The sequence below is a fragment of the Pipistrellus hanaki genome (genome assembly GCF_964339955.1).
Source record: "Pipistrellus hanaki genome assembly, chromosome: 5".
Lineage (NCBI taxonomy): Eukaryota > Metazoa > Chordata > Mammalia > Chiroptera > Vespertilionidae > Pipistrellus > Pipistrellus hanaki.
Genome location: NC_140507.1, coordinates 86,952,147 through 86,975,839, shown reverse-complemented (window position 1 = coordinate 86,975,839; position 23,693 = coordinate 86,952,147). Strand labels below are relative to the sequence as shown.

Sequence of the window (23,693 nt, the reverse complement as noted above, 5' to 3'; positions counted from 1 at the left end):
ATCTGCCTAAAAAACAAAATCCTCACATCCCTTTGCGTTACCAGGGTCTTGTCTTATACTGAAAATGGAATGGACAGTAACTGTGGTTGCAATGTTCTTGTCCCCCCTAAATTCCTATGTTGAGACCCTAACCCCCCGTGTAATGGTATTAGTGGGGCTTTTGGGAGGTAATTAGGACATGACGGTGGAGCCTTCACGAATGGGATTTGTGCCTTTATAAGAGAGAGCCAGACAGCTCCCTCGACCCTCCCTGCCCGTGAGAACACTCGGAGAAGATCTATGAGCCAGCAAGCAGGCCCCACCAGACACCAAATGTGCCAGTGCCTGATCTTGGACTTCCCAGCTCCCAGAACCGTGAGAAATCACTCTCTGTTGTTTATCAGCCTCCTGGAATTCTGTGGAATTCTGTGACAGCAGCCTGAATTCTGTTACTAAGACAACAGAAGGTCTTCCAAACTGCAATGCATTGAAGACGTTGGTTTTGATGTACTTCTAGATCAAAGGTGTGAGACGGGTGTTTGAAAACACACTTACTTTAAGATCTGCTCTGGAACGGGTTTGTCCTTGTAGTTGGGTGGCAGGCTCATCACTGGCTTGACTGTGAAACACTGCATGTCTGAGGTGCTCGCTAAGGAAGGATAAGCAACGGGCCATGAAGCTGCCACAGGAGAAAGCTGCCGGTTCCTCCTGCTTTAAGGGTGAAAATAGCACCTGCACTGACCATTCCCCTTTTCTGTCACATAAATGCCTCATGAAGTCATCGTCCTAGGACATGTTTTTGGTCAGACACCTGGCAAACAGCTTTCCCAGGGGAAAATAGAGGAACATAGATATCAATGAAATGTTTTTAAAAAAGTGATTAGAAACTGTTTTAACCCTAACAGGTTTGGCTCAGTGGATAGAGTGTCGGCCTGAGGACTGAAGGGTCCCAGGTTCGATTCCGGTCAAGGGCATGTACCTTGGTTGAGGGCACATCCTCAGTGGGGAGTGTGCAGGAGGCAGTTGATAGATGTTTCTCTCTCATTGATGTTTCTAACTATTTTTCTCCCTTCCTCTCTGTAAAAAATCAATAAGATATATATTTTTTAAAAAGAAACTTTTAAAATCATTTCTTTTGGACAACGTTCCTCTGAAGTAGCCAGTCTCTGGACACCATTTGTTTACGAAGGGCCATGGCTGGGCACTGTATGAGGCTTTATAAAAATGTTACCTCCAATAAACAGTGACTACCAGGTTATTAATAAAGAATGTGAGGGTCGGAGAAAACCCAGACCACACCACTGGGAAATGTAGTCAGGCCTCCTTCTCTGACCAAATGATCTGATCTCTGCAATGACTTCACCAGCGCAGGCGTACCGTGTCAATGCCTCTAGCATCTAAACTGCAGGTTCAGGCACGTGGGTCTAGAACTCCCAGCCTTTCTCCAGGTGAAGTGTGCAGCCCACCTGCGCCGCAGTCACCAGAAGACTTCATTCAAAGTGCAGAATTAGAACTCACAGCCGCTGAACTAGAATCCCTGTGTGTGGATTCTCCTGTGCAATAAAATCTGAGAATCTGAGAACCACTGTGATGGCTTATGCTGTTTGAGTTTCCAAATGATCTCTTTTTTATTTTGATCCTCAGAGAAGTGCCATTAGGTTTCCTGAGCCCCCATTACCCAAGGACTTACCCTGGAAGGCCTTTCTTTTCCAAGCATCCACTATGTGTTAACAGGTCACTCCTACTCTTAAAGGTATGTCTGTCCATTGAATTATTATTATTATTATTACTCTTTCTATAGCCATTTATCAACCTGTGTCTATAATAGCTAATATATATGAATTTTTATTATGTATCAGGCACTGTTCCTAGTATTTTACATATATTTACACATTCAATCCTTATAAGAACCCCAAAAGGAAGAATGATTATCATCCCCATTTTATAGATGAGAAAACTGAGGTGCATATAAGTTAAGTAAATTGCCCAAAGTGACATAGATAGAGCTGGGACTCAGACTCAGGCAGTTTGCCTCCAGAGCCCATTTTCTCACCTACCATGCCACACTGGCTCTGTCTTATCTATCCCTTTTTTTGAACACTGTTAAGATTTTAACACCTTTATTTTAGCACAAAACCCATGGGAAAGCTTTACAAGTATCTTTGTTATGGAGACCTTAGTATTAGTTTATTTTTTATTTTTATAATTTGTGTAATTGATTTTTCAAAAAGTTATGGTATGTTAATCCAAAAAGAGCTATACGTCCTTATCCAGAATTCAGAACAGGAGGTCTGTTCTCTTCAAGCTTCCCATTGGCTCTAAAATATATCCTTTCAAAGTCAAGATTTGTTTGTCATCTCTCTGCTTTGATTACGTCATAACCACAAGATGAGGACATTAGGGTCTCAAAGCTTTCATTCATATGTGGTTCAATGAGTTCGGAGAGGGGACGGAACCCTGAGCTCCGGGCCGGGCAGGGCTGCCGCGGGTTCCGGTTTGGAGCCTCTAGGCCGGGCCTCGCCGTGGAAGGATACACTGCTTCGGGGAGCACTTGATCTCCTCGCCCGGGGGCGTGGTGCTGGTCATCTTCTCGGCATTGGGGAACTGGGTCAGCAGCCTCAGGCTGAAGTCCTCGCGCCTCTCGTACTCCTTCCCCCGGTAGATGAAGACTTTGTTCTGCAGTCAGAGACAGGAGGGGAATAAATTAAACACGAGGAATGAAGGGACAACCGGAGATCTTGGTCCTGCAGAAGCCGTCCCAGCCAAAGTGCAAGTTCTCATTGAATTCCTGCTACGTGCCTCCCAGGAGCCATCACATCTGACAAGGGCTCCTGGCTTCTCTGGGAAGCTGGCCAGAGGCAGTGGTCCTCACAGTGCTGGCCCAGTAACCACACTGGTGCAGTCTACACTGACCCACAGGAAGTAGAAGGACCTTGTGCCCTAACCTAGGTCCATGACTGCCAGGAATGATGTTCAGTTTGACTGATCTTTTCACAGTAAGGCATTCTCAGGGGAGGAAGTGCATTAATTTATCTTCAGCAAGCCCCTTATCTCATCACAGTCCAGAGACAGTCTGTGCACCAGCACTCTGAGGGACTCAACCATAGGGGACAGAATATAAAAGTACAAAGATAATGGAGACAGCATGTCTTTGACACAGCGGCAGAGTAACAGCAACAGGAGTAAATTACAGCAGTCCCTAGCCAATCCTGAAAATCTCTGTGGATGGAGTTAAAAAAAAAAAAAAAAAAGAAGTGTCCTGGGCCCCAGGCACAGAAATGGTTTTGCCCATGCAAGTTCAAGCATAGCCATGTTTTGAAGGTTTCTGCTCATCTGATCAGATGAGAACTTAGTACTGATTGGCAGACCACTCTTGATCCACTTTAAATTGAAACTTGGGCATTATTGCTCTGTAAAATGTTTTTAAATCACTCATCCATTCACATAACCAGTATGTATTAAGCAAAGAGTAAATATGCTAGCCACCAGGTTAATACAGTGACCCTGCTCTCACAAATCTTACCTTCCGGTGGAAATAGAAAATGAATAACAAATAAGTAAATATGATAATTTTAGATAGTATAAACAACATAAAGGCAACACACCTTCTAGGCCAAACACCGAAGGCAGTAAACTTCCCAGAACTTTTGGAATAGGTGATAACATTTGCCCAAGCTGGGAAAGATGCATGTGATTGATTCGTGCATTATAAAATTTCCTCATTCAGGCAAAACTACCTGGGAAAAGGATCAGAATATAATAAAGCACTGATGGCATGAAGTGGACAATGGCTGTGAAAGGGACAGACAATCAGAAGGTCAGCCCAATGTGAGACGGGGCTTCAAGGAAGACACAGGACTTGTCTGGACCTAGATGGGCAGACAGGGTGAGGGGAGGGGATCCAGGGGAGAGGATGCCCAGGCAGGGTCAGTGACAGGAGGGATAAGGCCCAAGGACAGGAAATGGAATTATGAGCAGATAGGGTGAGGGGAGGGGACACAAGGGTGAGGACGCCCAGGCAGGGTCACTGACAGGAGGGATAAGGCCCAAGGTCAGGGAGTGGAGTTCAGATAGAAGAACGGGCTTGGAGAAGAGCATGAATGGCATGAGAGGCAGGCAGAATACCGGGGAAATCACTGAAAGTTCTGGAAGGAGAGAGAATTGCAATGAAAGGGGGCGCAGACAACCTAACCTGATGGTGGAGCACACCTCCAGCTGCAGGAATCTGAGATAGGACTGGGTGGGGCAGGAGAAGCACCAGGATCTGGTGCTTGACTGGTGTCTGAAGGACAACAGAGGTGGGGAAGTCAACAAGGACTCTGAAATCACTGCCCTGGGGCAGGAAGAGCGGAGGTGCCGTAGCCAGAAGGAGAAGAGAAAGAGACCTGGCTGGGATCCGGGAGGAAGATAATGTAATTTACATATTCCAAGTTTGGGAAAACTGTCTATAACTCGCAAGGACATTTAGGTTCTGTTCCCTCTGCCTCTATTAGCAAGACACAGTATGAACTGAATGAAGTCATTCAATGGATTAATCCCCTCCTCCGTGACTCTGTCCTTTGCACATTCCTGTCTAAGTGGTGGCTCCACTGCCCTCCAGTTATGCAGGCCAGAAGTCAGGAAATCATTCTCGACATCCGTCTTCCTCACCCACATATCCCGTCAACGATCCAATACTGGGACTTCATGTCCATGATTCTAATCTCTCCATTTCTGTCTGAAACCACCTCCCTAGGCCGACCTGTCCTCTCTTCCTTGGCATCTTCACTAGACCTGAGTGGCGTACTTACACACGCCTCCCACCCATTCTCCACTCCACAGCCACCACCCTGCCAGCACCAAGTCTGCAACGGTCCTACTGCTCTCCGGCTGCGACAGCACCCACGTCACCAGGCCTGCATGCCCTCCCCCACCTCCTGCCTCATCGGCCCGGCTCACCCAGCTGCCTCTGTGTCCTAACCTCTTTCCCTCCTTCATGCCCAGCTCACCTTTCAAAGTGCAGCCGAAGCTGACATTCCCTGGGAAGTGGTTTCTGACTCTTAAGACAAATTCAGGCATAATGTACATAGAGTAAAATCCACCCTTTTCAGTATAAAAATTCTGTGAGTTCTGACAAATACAACTCTGATCATAATGTCTCCATGCCTTTGTAGCCCAGTCTCCCTGTATCCTAGCTATTGGATAACCACTGATCTGTTTTCCACCCCCAGAGTAAGTGCTGACTTGGCCAGAATGTCATAAAAATAAAACCACAGTGTATGTAGACCTTAAAGTCTAACTTCTACTTAGCATAACGCACCTGAGACTCATCCGCACGGCTGTGTATATCAGGAACCTGTTCCTCTCTGTTACTGAATAGTGTTCCATTGTACGACTGCATCATCGTTTGCTTATACAGTCTTGGATGAGTATGAAAAATGGTGCTATAAACCACCGTGTAGATTTTTTGAAAATGTGCTTTTATTGTTGAAAGTATTACAGATGTCCTCTTTCTCCCTACTCCTTGACCCCCTGCATCTGGCAACTGCCTCCCACCCCTAACCCTAGGCCTTCACCAGACTGTATTTTTATGCGAATGTAGGTTTTTATTTTACTTGGGTAACTAGTCTCTAGTTAAACAACTCATATAGCCCAGAATACCTGTCTTGGTCAGTTTCAATGTTATATTTGTTTATGTGATTATCTAATTAGCATCTCAAATATTAGGTTGTAAAGTTCTGAGAGCAAGGGCCATATCCTACCTAATAAAAAAGTAATAGTTAAATTGACCATCACTCTAATATAGGGGTGTCGAACTCAATCAGAGAAGGGGCCAAAATCTAAAATCCAGCCTAAATCGTGGGCCGAATGGTTTACTGAACAGTCATAAACTGACAATGTCATAAACTGACAGTGGAGTGCAGTGATGACAGCGCTGTGCGGGCCACATTGCAAGGCCTGGCGGGCTGGATTTGGCCCGCGGGCCTTGTGTTTGACACATGTGCTCTAATACATAAGATGGTTGCCCCAATGTGGTCAAAGATGGATGCCTCCACGTGAACACAATATGGCTACCACAAGATGACCAGCAGGGGAGGGCAGATGCGAGGACGAGGCCTGCAGGGGAGGGCAGTTAGGGACAAACAGGTTGGCAGAGAGTGGTTAGTGGGTGATTAGGCTGGCAGGCAGAAACAGATAGGGACAATCAGGAAGGCAGGCAGGCGAGCAATTGGGAGCCAGCAGTCCTGGATTGTGAGAGGGATGTCTGACTGCCTTATGGACATCCCTTGTGGGGTCCTAAACTGGAGAGGGTGCAGGCTGGGCTGAGGGACACCCCCTCCCCGTGCGTGAATTTCATGCACCGGGCCTCTAGCCGAATTATAATCAGCACTGTAATGCTAATGCTTCGTGAGTGCCTGGATTATGTGAATGGATGAGTGGTTTTGAATGAATGAATAAACTACCTCCTTGTTAGGCACAGTAATAAATGCAAAGTCCTTGCCCACTTTTTCTTTTTTTTTTTTTAATTAGGGGAAGGAGGATGGACAATATAAACTTAAACACTGCTAAGTGCTGCTGAAAGAAGCTTATTTCTTTGTGGGAGAAAATAAGAGGGCCTGTTTATTTTTTTAGATTGTAAAATACCATCACATCATGGAAAAGTTTTGAGAAGGGAAAAAACATAGTCCTTTCTCACCATTACAACAAGGCTGTTTTTATTTTTGCAAAACTTTTGCCGTCTTATCCTTGGGATATTTGCTTTCAAACTCACTCGGGCTGGAAATAAAATAAACAACCAAACGCATCCATCCACGCTTTCCCCTGGCCTGACCTGCAGCAGCCGCCGGGGGGGATGTTCTGTTTTTCCCCTTCTTATTCCACCTGGGAAAGGTCGTCTTACAGAAGAGCTGCCAGAATCCCAGAGGTGGCCGGGCGTGGGGTGAAGAGGCCGCCGCTCAGGAAGCGGTTTCCCTGCCGACCTCCCACCGCGGGAACACGGCCTCCCGCGGCCAGCACCCCGGGCCCATCTGGGGAAGACAGGAGGCCCTCCCTCCTGCAGGCCGCGCGGCTCATGGCGTGGAGACCACCCTCAGGCTCCTTACCCGCAGGAACGAGGGGAAGCCCTGTCCGTAGTATCCCACAGCGAAGTATTCTGGCTGCGGCCTCATGGCCTTGATGATGTTCTCATAGAAGGAGGCTCTTTTTTTCTGGAAAACAAAACAAGGCATTCCACAGCGAGGTCACAAGGGCACAGTTGGGGAGAGGAAGAAAAGGATCTATTAACTTTGCTGTTTCCCACGGAACACAGAGAAAGGAAAGGTCTTTGGAAAGTGTCCGGCCGCACAACGTTATCCTCTTGTTGGACGGGAGGTCTGGGCCGTGGAGGCCTGGCTCCCTGGAGTGGTTGGTCTGCGGGAGGATGAACTGGGGGCACTCTGGCGGAGGCGCTGCTCAGCTCTCACAGCCCCTGAAGGGGGCTCAGGACCCTAGCGAGCTGAGATTAACGAAGGCGGTTGCAGTTAAGTGGAGATAAATGATAAAAGAAGATAAAGAACCTTCCAGTTCTTGAAGGTGGTTTCGGTGAAAGCCCTTGGTTCAGCAGCAGGTGCCCAAAGGTGAAGGTAACATTCTGTGTTTCAATATCTGGCACCTCCCCCTTACCCCCCACCCCCATCTTTAATTCTTCCCGTCCGAGAGGCTTCCCAGCCCGAGCTCAGAGTCAGCCTTACAGAGAGCCAGGCAGGCAGACCCAGGGGCCCGAGGGGTGGCTCCAAGCCCTGCCACCATGACCGTGTGACCACAGCTGCCCCCTGGTCCGCAGGGGGTGCCTGCCAAGAGCCCCAGTCGATGCCAGAACCCTGTCTATACTATGTTTTATCCTATATGTACACACACCTGTGATAGTTTACAAATTAGACACAGAAAGAGATTAGCAATAATAACTACCCATGTTTCCCCGAAAATAAGACATCCTCTGAAAATAAGACCTAGCGCATGGAAAGATAAGACATCCCCTGAAAATAAGACCTAGCGCAACTTTGGGAGAAAAAAATTAATATAAGACACTGTCTTTATTTTCGGGGAAACAGGGTAATAGCAAAATATGACAATTATAACAATATACTGTGGATCTGGTCTTCGTGTCTCTCTCTCCCCCTCTCCCCGTAAATATACCTTATGCTGTCTGTACTCACCTTGTCACTCAAAGGAAGCCCTTTACGGCTTCTCTCTGACATGTCCCAATTGCCAGCATCACTACGCTTGCGCTTTGGAGCCGTTATGAAGTAAAATAAGGGTTATTTCAACATAAACACTGTGGTACTTGGAGAGCTGATTTCATAACCCAGATCAGTGGTCGGCAAACCGTGGCTCTTGAGCCACATGCAGCTCTTTGAGTGTGGCTCTTCCACAAAATACCATGGCCTGGACGAGTCTATTTTGAAGAAGTGGCGTTAGAAGAAGTTTAAGTTTAAAAAATTTGGCTCTCCAAAGAAATTTCAATCATTGTGCTGTTGATATTTGGCTCTGTTGACTAATGAGTGTGCTGACCACTGACCCAGACAACTACTAAGTGAATAACGGGTAGGCAGCGTGGATGCACTGGGCAGAGGGATGGTTTATGTCCCAGGTAGGATACAATGGGATGATGTGACATTTCATCACCATACTCAGAATGGTGTGCAATTTAAATTTATAAATTGTTTTGCAGAAAATTTCCATTTAATATTTCAGACTGCAGTTTCCACGGAAAGTGAGAATGCAGAGCAGTGAGGACTGCTATGCCCTAACCAGGCACAGGTCTCCATCCCAAGGTTCCTTTCGAAGGGTCACATGATACATTACTAATACAATGTGATTTAGTTATGAAATTAATGGCTGATTTTTTTAATATATTTTATTGATTTTGTACAGAGAGGAAGGGAGAGAGATAGAGAGTTAGAAACATTGATGAGAGAGAGTCATTGATCAGCTGCCTCTTGCACACCCCCTACTGGGGATATGCCCACAACCAAGGTACATGCCCTTGGCTGGAATTGAACCCGGGACCTTTCAGTCCCCAAGCTGACACTCTATCCATTGAGCCAAACCGGTTTCGGCATTAATGACTGATTGTTCAAACACGGTTTACTTTTCCATTGTAAAGAACATAATTTATCCTGCCTGGGTGGCATGGCTCAGTGGTTGAGCATCAACCTCTAAACCAGGAGGTCACGGTTCGATTCCCAGTCAGGTCACATGACCGAGTTGCTGGCTCAATCCCCAGTGTGGGGTGTGCAGGAGGCAGCTAATCAGTAATTCTCTTCCATCATTAATGTTTCTAACTCTCTCTCCCTCTCCCTTTCTCTCCGTTCCTCTTTGAAATCAATAAAAAAATCTTTTTTTTTTTTTTTTAAAGAATATACTTTATCCTGACTTCCTTTAAGCTTACACAACATTTTCGTGAACACTCACGTTGGCACTGCTGGAGGCTCGCCATGTTCCGCCCCAGACTCACCAGGAGGTTGCCCAGGCCCTCGTAGTCAAACACTTTGCTCTCGTACGTCTCCGCCAGCTCTTTGCTCAGCTTGATTGCCTTCTCCCACATCTTCAGAGAAAGGAAAAGTGGAGAACAAAGCAGTCATTGATCCAGCGGCAAAAGCCACTCGAAAGTAATGGGCAATGAGTCAGGAGTCAGGAGGGCTGAGTTTCTGCAGACATTCCCGACATGCCTCACTGCCTGGGTCAACTGAACTTTTTTTGTTGACATCATAAAACTACTATGTCTTGGTGCCTTGCCAGGGGCTCTCCTCTGTAATTCTGTGGGCAAGACCATAAAGAACAAACACCATGTGTCCCCAGACAAAGCAATACTGAGCTTAAAGGGCAGAGCACTAAAGACCTTTGAAAGTGGTGGGGACCCATGCTAAAGGCCAGGACTTGAGACTGTGAAAGCCTTGCTCGGGGTCGAGTTCTGTGTGTGTGTGTGTGTGTGTGTGTGTGTGTGTGTGTTAGGTTGTTTGGGAGGAGGGGTAATGGAAGAAAGGCTAACTGTGTGGAAACTGGGCACCAAGTGTTAGCCAATGATCTCTAGGGCACTGGTTTCCTATATCTAACTAAACTATCTACTTAGAGAGTTTAAGAGAATGCTTTGGAGCATTTATGATCTTGTAAGTTGACAACCATTTGGTGCCTGAGGCTGGCACCCCAGGCTGACCCCCTTGTTCATTCTGGCTTTTCCGTAACATGCCTCTTAAGTGGACACTATGAGTAACACAGCATCTGGTAATTTCCTACCTCACTCTTGTCAACCAGGTGCCATGCCCCGCTGTTCCTGGCTGCTGAAGAAACGTGTGTGCAGCTCTCATACAGTTGTAAAACAGTTTAAAAGGAAATATTCTAAAATCACCACTTGCCAAATGTGTCCCTCTGAGGTTTCAGGGCCAGATCGGCTGGGCCTGGTGCAAGAAGGCTGTCAACAGCATCAATGGGTCAAATTCTCTCCTCATTTCACCAAATGCCAAGTTATGTAAGGGACAGTGAGGCAGCCTAGCACAGCGGTTCTCAAGGTGTGGTCCCTGGTCACTGGAGTCCCCTAGACCCTCTCAGGAATCCATGAGATCAAATTATCTTCTTACTAATACTGATATTATTTGCCCCTTTCCACTGCTCATTCTCTCATATGTGGTGTTTCCCAAAGGCTGTAGGGTGTGAGATCCCGCAACAGAATGAATGCAGAAGCAGATATGAGAATCCTGCTGTCTTCTAGTAAGCCAGATGTTGAAGAGACTTGCAAAAATGTCAAATGCCACTCATATCACTAATTTTCTGGAACATATAGTAATTTTTTAAAAACAGATGTGATTTATCTTAACTGGTAATAGGCTTGCTATCATTGTTAAAAGAACAAAAAGTAAATATTCAAGAATTGTTTTCGTTTTTAAACGAGTAAGTAACAACAGATACAATCCTCATAAGCAAAAGCTCTTTGGTTTTTAAAAAGTGATTTTTAAGAGTAGAATGGTGTGGAAGACCAACAGGTCTGAACACATACACTTGCTCCCTGAGCCGTAAGTCCTCCATCTGTAAAACAGAGGCAGAATCTACCTTGCAGGGTATGGGGGAAAAGTAAGTTAGGAAAGAAGTCTGGGAATCTCCCCAAACAGAAACTAGCACTAAGCAGATGGCAGCTATTTCATCATGATGATTCTGTGGCTTATTTATTCGTGTAACCAAAAGGCCTCTGGTAAAGCAAGTCACGTGGCTGGACGTGGCAGTCCACAGGAATTCTCCAGGCCCTGAAACTGGTCAAATCGGGATCTGTTTCGTTTGGATAGCAGATGAACTTTTTTTCTTTCTCCCCCAACCCCCTTTTTGTGATATTTTTTCTTTTTTTTTTAATTTTTAAAACCATCTCAGGTGGTCATGCTTTCTCCAGTTGACCACAGATCACAACTTCCGGGCCCAGTTCCTATGTTTATTTTACCTTCTCGCCCCTGTCGGCATCTAAGTTGGTCACTACTTAGAGCGTATGGGGCCAGCAGGGCGTGATCTGGGCGCTGGATGTGCACCAGGGGTTAGCCAACAATCTCTAGAGAAAGCACTGCAAGGGGCAGCACTGGTTCCCACCCGCAGCAGTATTTCAGAGGGGAAGTTACGATTATGGAGAGTGAAGGCTGCCCATTGTATTCTCCATTGGGTGGGCTAAGTGTCGGCAAGATAATGGATCTTTATTGTCCTTCTTACATTTATTTATTTATTTATTTATTTATTTATTTATTTATTTATTTATTTATTTATTTTCTCTCCTGTTAAAAATACCAGGATTCAAAGGTACATATGGGGATAATAAAGAATAAGTCTTGAGTCATCACTGTCCAATGAGAAACGTGTCTGGTTTTCGTCCCGAGTCTTGGGAAGAAGCTCCTAAACCCTTGGAATTTCCCCAGTGACAGGAGTGTCTTGGTTATTCATGGCAGACCCTCCAACCACACCCGAGTTTATGCTACTGAGGTGAATGGTGGGCCCCTTACCCCTTCCCCCCAAAAAAAACCCACCCATGTGATTAGAGGGCTGGGGCCTTGAGCTACATGATATTAGCCAGACCCAAAGGGAGAAGGGTGGGCTGGAGACTGAGTTCACTCACGTGGTCAATGATTCCACCAATCAAGCTTAACAGAATAAAACCCCAATAACAACCCCATACAGTGGCTCATACAGTGAGAGTCCCCTGGCGAGCACATCAGTTCTCCTAAAGGGTGATGTGTTCTGAATCCACGGAGAGGAAAAACAGAAGCTCTGCCCTCGGCACTTCTTCACTCAGCTGGCCCTGATTTGTGTCCTTCAAGATAAAACTGTAATCGTAAGTGCAGCATTTTACCTAGTTGTGGTTGCTGTTCCAGCATATTATCAGACCTGAGGGGGCCGTAGGACTCCCCAAAATTTATAGCCAAGTAGTCAGAAATGTGGACATGGGGACTCCTGAACTGTGGCGTCTGAAGCAAGGGCTGTCTGCTGGGACCGTGGCCTTCACAGTGGGTTCTGCACTGGCTCTGGCTGGTCGGCATCTAAAGGGCACTGCGGTCCTGCTACCATTCCCCTCTTCCCTCTCCCACCCCCCCAAATATAAAACAAGCGATCCCACACTCACTTTGCCTTTGTCAAAATAAGATATGATTTCCTGGTACAGCTTCTCCTTCAGCTCCTGCTGGGTGTACACGTAATAGCTGTCCCTCTGAAGCAGGTGTGGCACACAGGGCTTGTCAGACCACTGCAAAGCAAACGAAAGAGATTAATGCGACACAGCCATTCACTAAGGGAGGTTAACACACACTGACTGGGCTTTTAAAAGGTGCCGAAGCATCGCAGGTATCTGTGACTCACCCATATTGCGGTTTAGATTTATTCCTAAGACAAAAAACCGCACCCACAGACATAATGCATGCCAGCTCGAAAACAAGGTCCACGTGATGGACACACTCTAGGCATCCCCATGCGAGTGGGGAACCAGGCGCTCCTGCCAGCCAGCACAGCGCCTGCGAACTCTGTACTGTGTACTGTGTACTGCAGGCATCCGTACAGTAGACAATAGGGAGAGATCGGGAGAATAAAGGAGGAAAGGAGGGCGTAAGATTGCCCCTGTGTACAATGACTGTATTCTTCACAATCAAAGCTTTTACGAAGGGTGCCAACTGAAAAACTACCAAAAGTACAGAGAATTAACTCAATTTAGAGGGTTAAAAAAACTGACCTATTTAGAAATAATTTAGAGGTAGGTTTCACATGAAGACATAACCATGGTGAAGACAGAAGGACCCAACATGAATAAATGCAAAATGATACAATATCCAGGCACAACGATGTGAATGTACTTAATGCCATTGAACTGTACACTTAAAATGGTTAAGATAGCAAATTTTATGTTACGTGTGTTTTTACCACAACTCACCTAAAAAGAAAAGGCATCTAGGAATCAACATAAGAAGGAAAATGAAGACTATGCAGAAAAATTTAACCCACCACTGAAGGGCACAAAAGCACACTTGAACAATGGGAAGTCATATCATAGTTTTGGATAAGAAAATTCTTAAATTTTTCCTAAACATGAAAATTCTCCCTAAATTAAAATTTTAAATTTATGGTTTCAAAGTCCATGTGGAAAATTAAGTAAAAAGAACTAGGCAGAAAACTCAGAAAAAGAAGAGCAATGAAGACAGTTTTATTAACTACCAGGTAACAAAACATACTATGAAGAATTAATAGCCCTAGCTCAGTGGTTGGCAAATTCATTAGTCAACAGAGCCAAATATCAACAATACAACAATTGGAATTTTTTTTGAAAGCCAAATTTTTAAAACTTAAGCTTCTTCTAATGCCACTTCTTCAAAACAGACTCACCCAGGCCATGGTATTTTGTGGAAGAGCCACACTCTAAGGGCCAAAGAGCTGCATGTGGCTCGAGAGCCACAGTTTGATGACCACTACCCTAGCTGGTTTGGCTCAGTGTTTAAAGCGGTGGCCTGTGGACTGAAGGGTCCCGAGTTCTGTTCTAGTCAAGGGCACAGTCAAAGCCAGGAGGGAGCGTGTAAGAGGTAGACAATCAATGGTTCTCTTTCATCATTGATAGTCCTATCTCTCTCTTCCTCTCTGAAATCAATAAAAATAAATTTTTAAAAAATAATTAATAATTAAGAGTGTGGTATTAATACACAAATTGACAGACTAATGCAAACGTATATAAAATAAAAAGAGACTCTCCCCACCCCATACTGGGATTTAATACAGGATAAAGAGGGATCTTGTATGAATGAGAAAATATGGACTATATCACACATCCCTAGTGAGTAGCTATCTGGGGGAAAAAGTTGTATCCACATCTCATACCCTACTATGCCAGGATAAGAGAATTTAATTTTCTGAGCAGCATGAATAAAAACATCTATGGCTACGAATACCAGGGTTTCTTTCTGATCATCCCACAGTCAACAAGCCTCCTCTAATCCATATGCAGTAAAACTTTAGTGCTTCAACTCTGAATAGGAGTGGTGAATGGCTGCCTTGGGGAAGTGTGAGGTAAAGGATTCCTGTTTTTCATGATAAAGCTTTACAGTGGTTCTCAACCTTCCTAATGCCACGACCTTTTAATACAGTTCCTCATGTTGTGATGACTCCCAACCATAAAATTATTTTTGTTGCTATTTCATAACTGTAATTTTGCTACTGTTAATGAATCATAATGTAAATATCTGCGTTTTCCAATGGTCTTAGGCGACCCCACAGGTTGAAAACCGCTGCAATATATTTAAAAGTAAATAAAGTAAGCTTAATTTATGAAAACAGAATGCAGAATGGTCGTTACCAGGACTGGGGAGGGGAGTATTGGGAAAATGCAGTTTAATGTTACAAACTTGTAGCCAGTAGATAAACAAGTTACCAAAGATCTAACACACAGCACAGTGATTACAGCCAACAATACTGTGTTACAGACTTCAAGGTTGCCAGGAGTCTAGATCTTAATTGTTCCCACAGCAAAAAAAGAAATGATAATTATGTGACATGATAGAAGTGTTAGTTACAGTGGTAATTATATTGCAATTTATAAATGTATCAAATCAACATGTGCACCTTAAATGTACACAGTGTTATATGTCAACTATATCACAACTTAAAAAAAAAAGGAAAGCTTTTTTATTTATATTTATTTTTTTAATATATTTTATTGATTTTTTCACAGAGAGGAAAAGAGAGGGATAGAGAGTTAGAAACATTGATGAGAGAGAATCATTGATCAGCTGCCTCTTGCACACCCCCCACTGGGGATGTGCCTGCAACCAAGGTACATGTCCTTGACCGGAATCGAACCTGGGACCTTTCAGTCCGCAGGCCGACACTCCTATCCACTGAGCCAAACCGGTTTCAGCAGGAGAGCTTTTTAAAAACCGTGCACAGAGGGTCCACAGCTCTTGCTGGTGGAAAATGTGGGAGGGGATGGATAAAAGATGATGACAGGTGCTTGTCTGAGGTAGTCCCCTTTAGCGAAAAGGGGAGAAAGGCGCATAAAGTGGATCCAGACAGTGAGAAATTACAGCTTCTGTGACTGACAGGTGAAGTGTGTGCTGTCTCCTAGTCATTGAGAGATTGATGCCGAAAGAACAGTTTATTCCTGCATCTGAACTTGGAGGAAAGGTCAGAGCCAGAAATAATTATTTGAGATCCATGACATGTAGATGTATTTATATCCACAACACACTATAAATGTACTTAGTGAGTATAGAGAGAAAACTTCTGTGGCACCGTATTTACTTATAACTCATGTCTCTGTGGTTGTACACATTTTTTTACATTTATTAATTGATGGATGTTTGTTTCTTCAATTATAGTGTTGACTACTAGGGACCTGTAAGTTCTACTCTGCTTCCTAAGGATTTTAAAATCAGTGGAATCACTTCTTTATGCATTCACCCAATGATAACGGACCTTTTCTCGAACTTGATCTGACAGTCAGCTGTGCCTAATTAGAGGGTTTAAAAACACGCTTGGGGGAAAGGATCTCTCTGGAATAAGGATCATTCCCATCAGAATCACAGAGCGTGTAGGACTTGGTCCCCAGGACTGGACAGCGGACACGCTGCCCTGCCCTGTGCTGAATGAGCAGCCCAGCCCACTCACCTGCAGCAGCTCGGCGTGCAGGAGCAGCGTGTAGGCGGCCTCCGTGTAGTTCTCACAGTCCCGGTGCAAATCCCGCAGCTTGTACAAGTACCTGGTAAGAAGGGGGCGTTTGTTGGTTTGTTTGTTTTAAATGTTTTTATTGATTTTTAGAGAGAGAAGAAGGGAGAGGAGGTAGAGGAGTAGAAACATCGATGAGAGAGGATCATCGATAGGGCTGCCTCCTGCATGTACCCTACTGGGGATGGAACCAGCAACCCGGGCATGTGTCCTGACCTGGGATTGAACTGTGACCTCTTGGCTCCCGGGTCAAGGCTCAACCACTGAGCCTCACTGGCTGGGTGAAGGGGGCATTTAGTCGCCGGAGAGCTGCTCTCATGTTCAGCTCATTCCACAACCAAGCCGCAGCCTGCGTTCCCACCTCTTCTACCCCTAGTCCTTCCTCTTGGGCAGAGGAATCCCTTGCTTCCTACCTTCCTATTCCTGTAACCCTTGCAGCTGCTGCCTGCCTGTGTGTCTTTCTATTCCATCTACTGTACCTTATTCTCTTCACTGAAGGCGGCAGTGCTTACTTATTCATCTGTAGGCCATGGGCCCCTGTGAGAAGCTAATAAGAGCGATGGGATCTCCCCCAAGGAAAGGCATATGAATTATGTCCAAGTGTCTTCCATACTCAGGGCTTGCTGGATTCCAGACAAATCCTCATGCCTCTCCCTGGGCAGACTTTCCTGATTGCCTCGGCCGGCATCTCCCAGCCTTCCCTGGAACCACACCATCCTCCCTACGCACTCCCTTGTACGGCACTTACTGAGTGTCTGTTTAAACAGTCTACCCTTCCCAGTGAAAAGGGGGATATCACGTGTTTTTTGGTGTCTCAAAGCAGCAAGCAAGGGTTTGGTGCTTAGTGTTTGTTGACTGAAAAAATAGCAAAGTCATGACATAAAAGAAAAAGCGACATTCCCCTCAGCTTACCTTATGTATATGTCTTCTCTCTTCTTTTCTTTATAAAAGTTCTATTAAAAAAGTACAAAATACCAATATAAATCAAGAGTTATTGACTAATTTGCCATGAAAATGGCCAAATAGCTATTTTTTTCAACAGTGCCACTTCTCCAAAGAGTTTATTATTTTCCTTTGACAAATGTCCCCAGGAATATTGGTTAAAGGAAAATAACAAATATTTACACAGAAGACAAGTTGAAGGGTTGTGCAGAACCATGCTTCTGAGGAACTTGGGAACTTTTTAAATCAAGGGTGGGGAAATTCCAGCCCTTGGCCTTATAATAAGGTGACCAGACATCCCGATTTTTAACAATTTGTCCAAAATCGGGACTTTTTTAAAATGCCGCGGGATGCTGGACGAATTGTTAAAAATCTGGACTGTCCCGCCAAAAGTGGGACATCTGGTCCCCTTACCTTATAAAGCCCACGAAGTCATTTGGTCTGGCCCTGCCAAGGCATTAGGAGTGAGTTAATTAAATGTTTGACCAAACATAGCAGGCTAGTTTTTAAGCTGATAATTTTGTATGGCCCGGGAACGATGTTATAAATATCCACATGGCCCTTGGCAGAGACAAGGTTCCCCACTCTTCCAAAGGAACAGGAAGCTGGCTTTTCCTCGTCACCTGGCGCTCTGCTTTCCCAGAGAAACGGGGGCAGTGGTCTGGGTTTTCAGTAAGCAGAGGAGTGGCAGCCCAAACCTCTGAGGTTGGAGGTCCCTGATAAGTATGTCTAGCAGTGTTTCCCAAACTTTTGACATATGTGTACCCCTTCTATAATTTTCATAATGCTGAGTACCCCTTGTACTCATGAGAACGTAGAATTAGGCGCAGCTAAGCACGGTGCAGTGCATACCCCCACCAAACTCCGGTGCAACACATACCCCGCCCCAAACTCTTCCCATACCCCTGGAGGGACGCGTACCACACTTGGGGAAACACTGGTCTAGGGAAAGGCGAGACCGAAGAATTCTAGCATCATGAGGTTTTCAGGGACTAACACTCTACTCATGGTGCAGTGTTTCTCACCCATGTTCGTCTGTGCCCAGTAATTCCAACAATAAAGCTTCGACATGTAAACAAGGCAGAGACACCGGTTAAGAATGGCCCTTAGGAAGAGAGCCGAGTTAAGATCTTATGCTGCATTTTGCATTCCTGTTTTCAAATTTATCCTCAAGGTCTGTGTCTGCTGGTTTCTGCAAGCCCAACAATGAGGAGGCTGATCCCATTAGACTCAGCAGAACAGACTCCAGAAAGGTGGCCCCGGGTCTCTGTGTCTGTGAGATCGACCTGGAGCTGATGTGTGTGGTGCAGGGGAAGCCTGCAGCGCCCTCCCGCCATCCTAGAGGCGTGGCACCTACCAGCACATTGACAGTGCAGCTCATCCGGTTTTCCTTGCTCTCGTCATGCATGATGATGGTCCTGTAGTCCAAGAGGTTCTCCAGGAGGCTGCTGAGCAGGAGCGCGAACCGTTCTCCCGAGCTGGAGAGGTATTTGTGTTTCCGGAAATGTTCTAGGAGCCTGGAGGGTGGAGTTGAGACAAATGCCCATGTCATCCAGTCATTCCAGCACCATTTATAAGCGCTATCCAAGGTCCTAGCAGCAGGTGGCGCCAGATGAGACACATGAGCTTCAGGTAACACAATTACTCCAGTTGCACGGTTTCCTTAGAGCTTCAGCTCAAACCCCACCATCACCTAGAATCGCAGCCCACAGTGCCTTTCTTTGGATTTGCAACTGTATTTTTTTGTTGTTGTTGTTGGTTTTTGTTTTCTTGTCAATACCACAAAAAACAAGAACCTTTGCCCCAAAGGATTGTATATGCTTTCTGATCCCTCTACTCGGTTGCAAGAAATAATCTTTCCTGTCTTTATTCTCCCTAAAGCCTGGCACTTCAGGGCATCCTGTGGGCATTCTGGTGAGCTGTGTGTGAATGTCTGGCCTAGAGGATCCTGGGAATCTAGCATAAAACCAGACACGTGGCTCTTCAGATAAGGGGTTATTTTCAGAAAAAAAGAGAAGGTTGGAAATAAGACCGAGACTAAATCTTCTTTCTTTAGAGAAAAGATTTTTATAGGAGCTTCTTATATTAAACAATTAGAAAAAAACTTGGGAGCAACAGAAAAAGAGAAGGAAGATGTGTTCAAAGAATTAGTCTGGATCTAGAATTATTCTTGGGCACTGGAGATTTATGCGGCCATGTTTTTTTGAGGCAGTGATCCAGGAAAAATAAAAATAACAACAAAATAAGGTATTTATGTGAAAAATCAGCTATAGGACTAAAAAATATTCACATTTGTAAATATTTTCGGTTTGTTTCAAAGTGTGGGTAATTTCTCCATTTTAATTCATGTATGGGATCAGAATTGTAAAAGTAAAAAGCTGGGAGGTTTAAAGCCAATTTGAATAGGCAGATCTAATAAAAACAGGGTAAAAAGATCAACAAATTATTTTATTAGCCATTAAAAACAATATAAGAGCCAAAACTGGTTTGGCTCAGTGGACAGAACGTCAACTTGTGGATTGAAGAGTCCCAGGTTCGATTCCGGTCAAGGGCATGTACCTTGGTTGCGGGCACATCTCCAGTAGGGGGTGTGCAGGAGGCAGCTGATTGATGTTTCTCCCTCATTGATGTTTCTAGCACTCTATCCCTCTCCTTTCCTCTCTGTAAAAAAATCAATAAAATGTATCAAAAAAAAAAAAACAAACAAACAATATAAGAAAAACTTCTGGTTCCTTAAATACAGATGAGTCATCAATTCATTAAAATACAAACGAGTCATCAATTCATTTCTGAGTACCCAGTGTGCTGGTTCGTTAAAAAAAAAAAAAATCTTAAAAAACAAAACAAAGTTGGGAGACTTGTCCTCAAGCACAGTCTAGTGCACAACACTCCCCAAACAGGTGAATAACGAAATGATCCAGGCACACCTCCTACAAGTTGGTCAGCATCAGAAAAGTTCAGAGAACACAAGGCATAAATAATCTAGAATAGTTACAACCCTGAATGATGGAAGGAAAGAAAATAGTAATCAGCAAAAACCCAGAGCAGCCAACATTTTTTAGTATGAAATCTGTAACAGACACGGTGAAAATGCATTATCCCGATTCATCCTCACCACAATAGTAAAGTACAGGTCCTATTGTTGTGGAGGGGGAAAATGAGGTGCTGGACAGGTTATGTGATTTGTCCAAAGTTAAACTCTAGAATGTGGAGAAACAGGATTTGAAAAACAATCTCTCTCTAATTCCAACATGCAATTGTTTTAACCATTCTTTTTATACTGCAATTCCCTATGTAGGATGGACAGTTAGGAGGGCAGGAGGGTGAGGGTAAAGGTCTCTGGGGATGTGAGTGGGTGGGGAGTAGGATGGGAATGAATGTTGGATTCTGGCGAGAGGGGGATAAGGGCAGTGAAAAGACCAACCTTGCTGGAGATATTACTGGTGTTCTTAGAGGTCCTCAAGGGCATAGGGTATTTTATTAAATACATTTTTTAATTGATTTTAAAAAGAGATGAGAGAGACAGAGAGAAAGAGACAGAAAAAGAAATATCTATGAGCTGCCTCCTGCCGCCCCCTACTGGGGATTGAGCCTGAAGGCCAGGCATGTGCCCTGACCAGGAATAGAACTGGCGACCTCTTGGTGCATGGGATGACACTCAACGAACTGAGCCACACCGACCAGAGCAGGGAATAGGGTATTTTAAAATGAAAAGTGGACCTTGAAATGTTTTCTTTTTCTCCCCATTCTTGAAATTGTTGATTTGAAGCCATAATTAGAGGTGTTATCACTGTTGATGAAGTTCACTAATTCAAACCCTGGGCAAAATGCTTTGGACATCTCTCCCTCCCTCCGCCTGCTCTGTTCTTGATGGCCCAGTTTGCCAGGGGAACATGGGCATTGGGCTCATGTCCGATAAGCAAGCATCACTGACCCCCACCGAGAACCAATTGGAGTGGTAACCCCAACGATTCTGTGACTATCAGTGGACCTGTAAGAGCAGGGGAAATCTGTTTTTGTCCACTTCTAAATGATGTCAGCAACTTGAGGTTTGGTGTCTGAAATACTCACAGTTTTTCCAGAAGGACCTTGTACTGCTCATCTCCTTTGCCCCCTTCTACCTCCTGGTCCAGCTTTGTGATCAGCTCATTCTCAAACTGAAAGCAGAGGCAGAATTTCACAGGAGACGTCTTACCCTTAGGAGAGGACATGAGCGACACCCAGCCATTCCTTGTAGACCTGCCCAATCCCTTTTTAACTGTGAATTAGTTCCAGCGTATACAGAGGAAGACCATTCATCATATTGTCCATTACAGCACACCGGAGTCCCATACAAAACTTTCTAAGGTAGCCTCATGCTACTTTACCCTTTGCTTCACATTTGCACAAAATAATTACCCAAAACATTATTTTCTTATCACAACTATGCATGTAAATATAGCCTAATGATTCTAATTTTCTGTTTTATTTTTGGTTCTTGTCTTAGTCTTCCTTTCAATATTAATACAGGGTGTAGGTAAAGAAAATAAAAGAAAGAGAAAATATATCAGGCACACTGAGATCACTAAACTAGAGACTGCTGCATCATCCCCCCTCCCAACCACCCCCATTTCACCTCCTTACTCTCTCCTCTGTGCAGCAACAAATAGGATTAATGTGCACAAAGTCCAATTTCAATTATCTGGAGACTAGAGGCCCAGTGCATGAAATTTGTGCACTGGTAGTATCCCTAAGGGAGGTGATCAGGGACAATCAGGGCCTTCCTTCCCCTGTCTGCTGGCTGCCGGCTGGGGCTTTCCTTCATTTTGTGCTGCCCCCTGGTGGTCAGTGCACATCATAGCTGGCAGTCGAACTCCCAAGGGGACAATTTGCATATTAGCTTTTTATTATATAGGATAGAGGCTGCTTTAGGAAACTCCTGTAGCAAAAGACTGCTTTGAGGCCAACCTGGGTTGGAATATCTGCTCCTATCCCTAATTGCCTTACAAAGTGAAATGTAAAAGAACATTTGTAGACCTACTTTGTTTTGTATTATTCAGGTTATGGCTTCTCTATATAGAAAGAAAATAAACAAGAGTTGACTATGTTCATTGGTAAAATTATAGGTCTACACCTCTTACCATATGGAAATTGCCATTTCCACTGAAATTGAACTCACACTGCATCATATCAAAGAAAATGGGGATGGTGGCTTTGCGAAGCTCTACTTCAGGGGTCAACGTGACCTCCAGAATGGGACCCACCATGGACGGGATGAATTTGATTTTGTGGGGACCTGAAATGAAAGTAGAAAATAAAAAATAATTTCACTGGTGGTAAAGCATTACAATCTTCAGCCACAGGGCCTGTGAGAAAAGAATACGTTTATGTGGGTAGATCAACTCCATTCAGACCTGGGTAACTACATACTGTATTCTGATAACAAGTGGACATCATAACAAGAGACCAAGAGTCAACATTCACTTCCAACACACAGACAAATTAATCTGAGGGTTATTGGAATTAAAATTAAAGAAAGAGTCCATCATGGCATGCTCATCACACAGGTGTGTGCGTGGGCTCGATCAAGGTCATACACTCACCCAGGTTATACCACATGTCCCGGATCCTAAAGCCAATTTCTTTTCTCATGTCACCATATCTAGAAAAAAGACCATAAGCAAGAGAATCATTTGCAGTGAAAATAAGTACCTGTAATAAAACGAGGAGAATAAAAATATCCTATGTTCCACTAGGTCACGTGGAAGGCAGGTTTTGATACCTAACCAAGCCCCACAGAGCCCCACAAGGGGGAAAGGGGGGCACTTCAACAGCAGGAGGAGCCAGCACAAGCATTGAGGGTAAGTGAGAAGACGAGGCTGATGAACTGGCCAAAGGGAGCAGAGTGAGAAACACTCTGGCTGCTGTTAAGCAAAGAAATAAAAAACAGAAATACTGTTGGGAAGGATGAGTGGGGTATGATCTATACAGTAATGGGACCATGCAGAATTTATATATTTATATTTGCGTAACCATGTCTCATACCGCATCGGAAAGCTCTGGACATACATTCTCAGTGGGGGGATAGTGCTCCCGAAGAGGTGAAAATTGGCTCTTGGGGGCAAAAAAGCCTGCTGTTTTCATGGATAAAGTACAGGTATACAATAGCATATAAACAGATATGCATATACTTATTGGGTCAATATTCATTGAGAGTGTGATTAGAAAAACAATTTCTAAAAAGGTTACTTAAAGGAGTTCATAGCGGGGACCTGAAAGTGAGAAACACTGATTTAGACAGTGGTTCTTGGAGGAAATGACTAAGAATGACCTGGAACTCTCCTGAAGAATACATATGCCTGGCTACCTCCTACCACACCAAGCCAGATCAGAGTCTGGGGCTTGGAAAACCAGGAGCAGGAGGGTCAAAGGAGATAATGCAAACGTTCCCAGGGGACTCCAAAAGGGACCTACGACCATCCTACAAGCTCGGCTCTATGTTTTTGTCTACTCATGTGACTACTGAGCCAAACGTGTTTGTCAAATCCCTCCTTTGGAGCTGCCTTCAGAAGCCAGTATAAAAACTTCAATTATAGTAATCCAACCAAAAC

General features: G+C 44.6%; 1 protein-coding gene across 1 annotated transcript in view; it reads right to left on the bottom strand.

Moving 5' to 3' along the window:
• DOCK5 (dedicator of cytokinesis 5) overlaps nt 1-23,693 on the bottom strand; it is a 191,311-nt gene that overhangs the window by 16,903 nt on the left and 150,715 nt on the right. The window contains exons 32-42 of the mRNA XM_084884799.1: nt 22,686-22,744; nt 22,224-22,378; nt 21,175-21,260; nt 18,461-18,620; nt 17,074-17,114; nt 16,105-16,195; nt 12,587-12,706; nt 9,455-9,544; nt 7,062-7,166; nt 2,514-2,655; nt 535-616 (exon numbers count right to left, since the gene is read on the bottom strand). Of these exons, the coding sequence (XP_084740925.1) occupies nt 535-616; nt 2,514-2,655; nt 7,062-7,166; nt 9,455-9,544; nt 12,587-12,706; nt 16,105-16,195; nt 17,074-17,114; nt 18,461-18,620; nt 21,175-21,260; nt 22,224-22,378; nt 22,686-22,744 (1,131 nt within the window). The remainder of the gene's footprint in view (nt 1-534; nt 617-2,513; nt 2,656-7,061; nt 7,167-9,454; nt 9,545-12,586; nt 12,707-16,104; nt 16,196-17,073; nt 17,115-18,460; nt 18,621-21,174; nt 21,261-22,223; nt 22,379-22,685; nt 22,745-23,693) is intronic.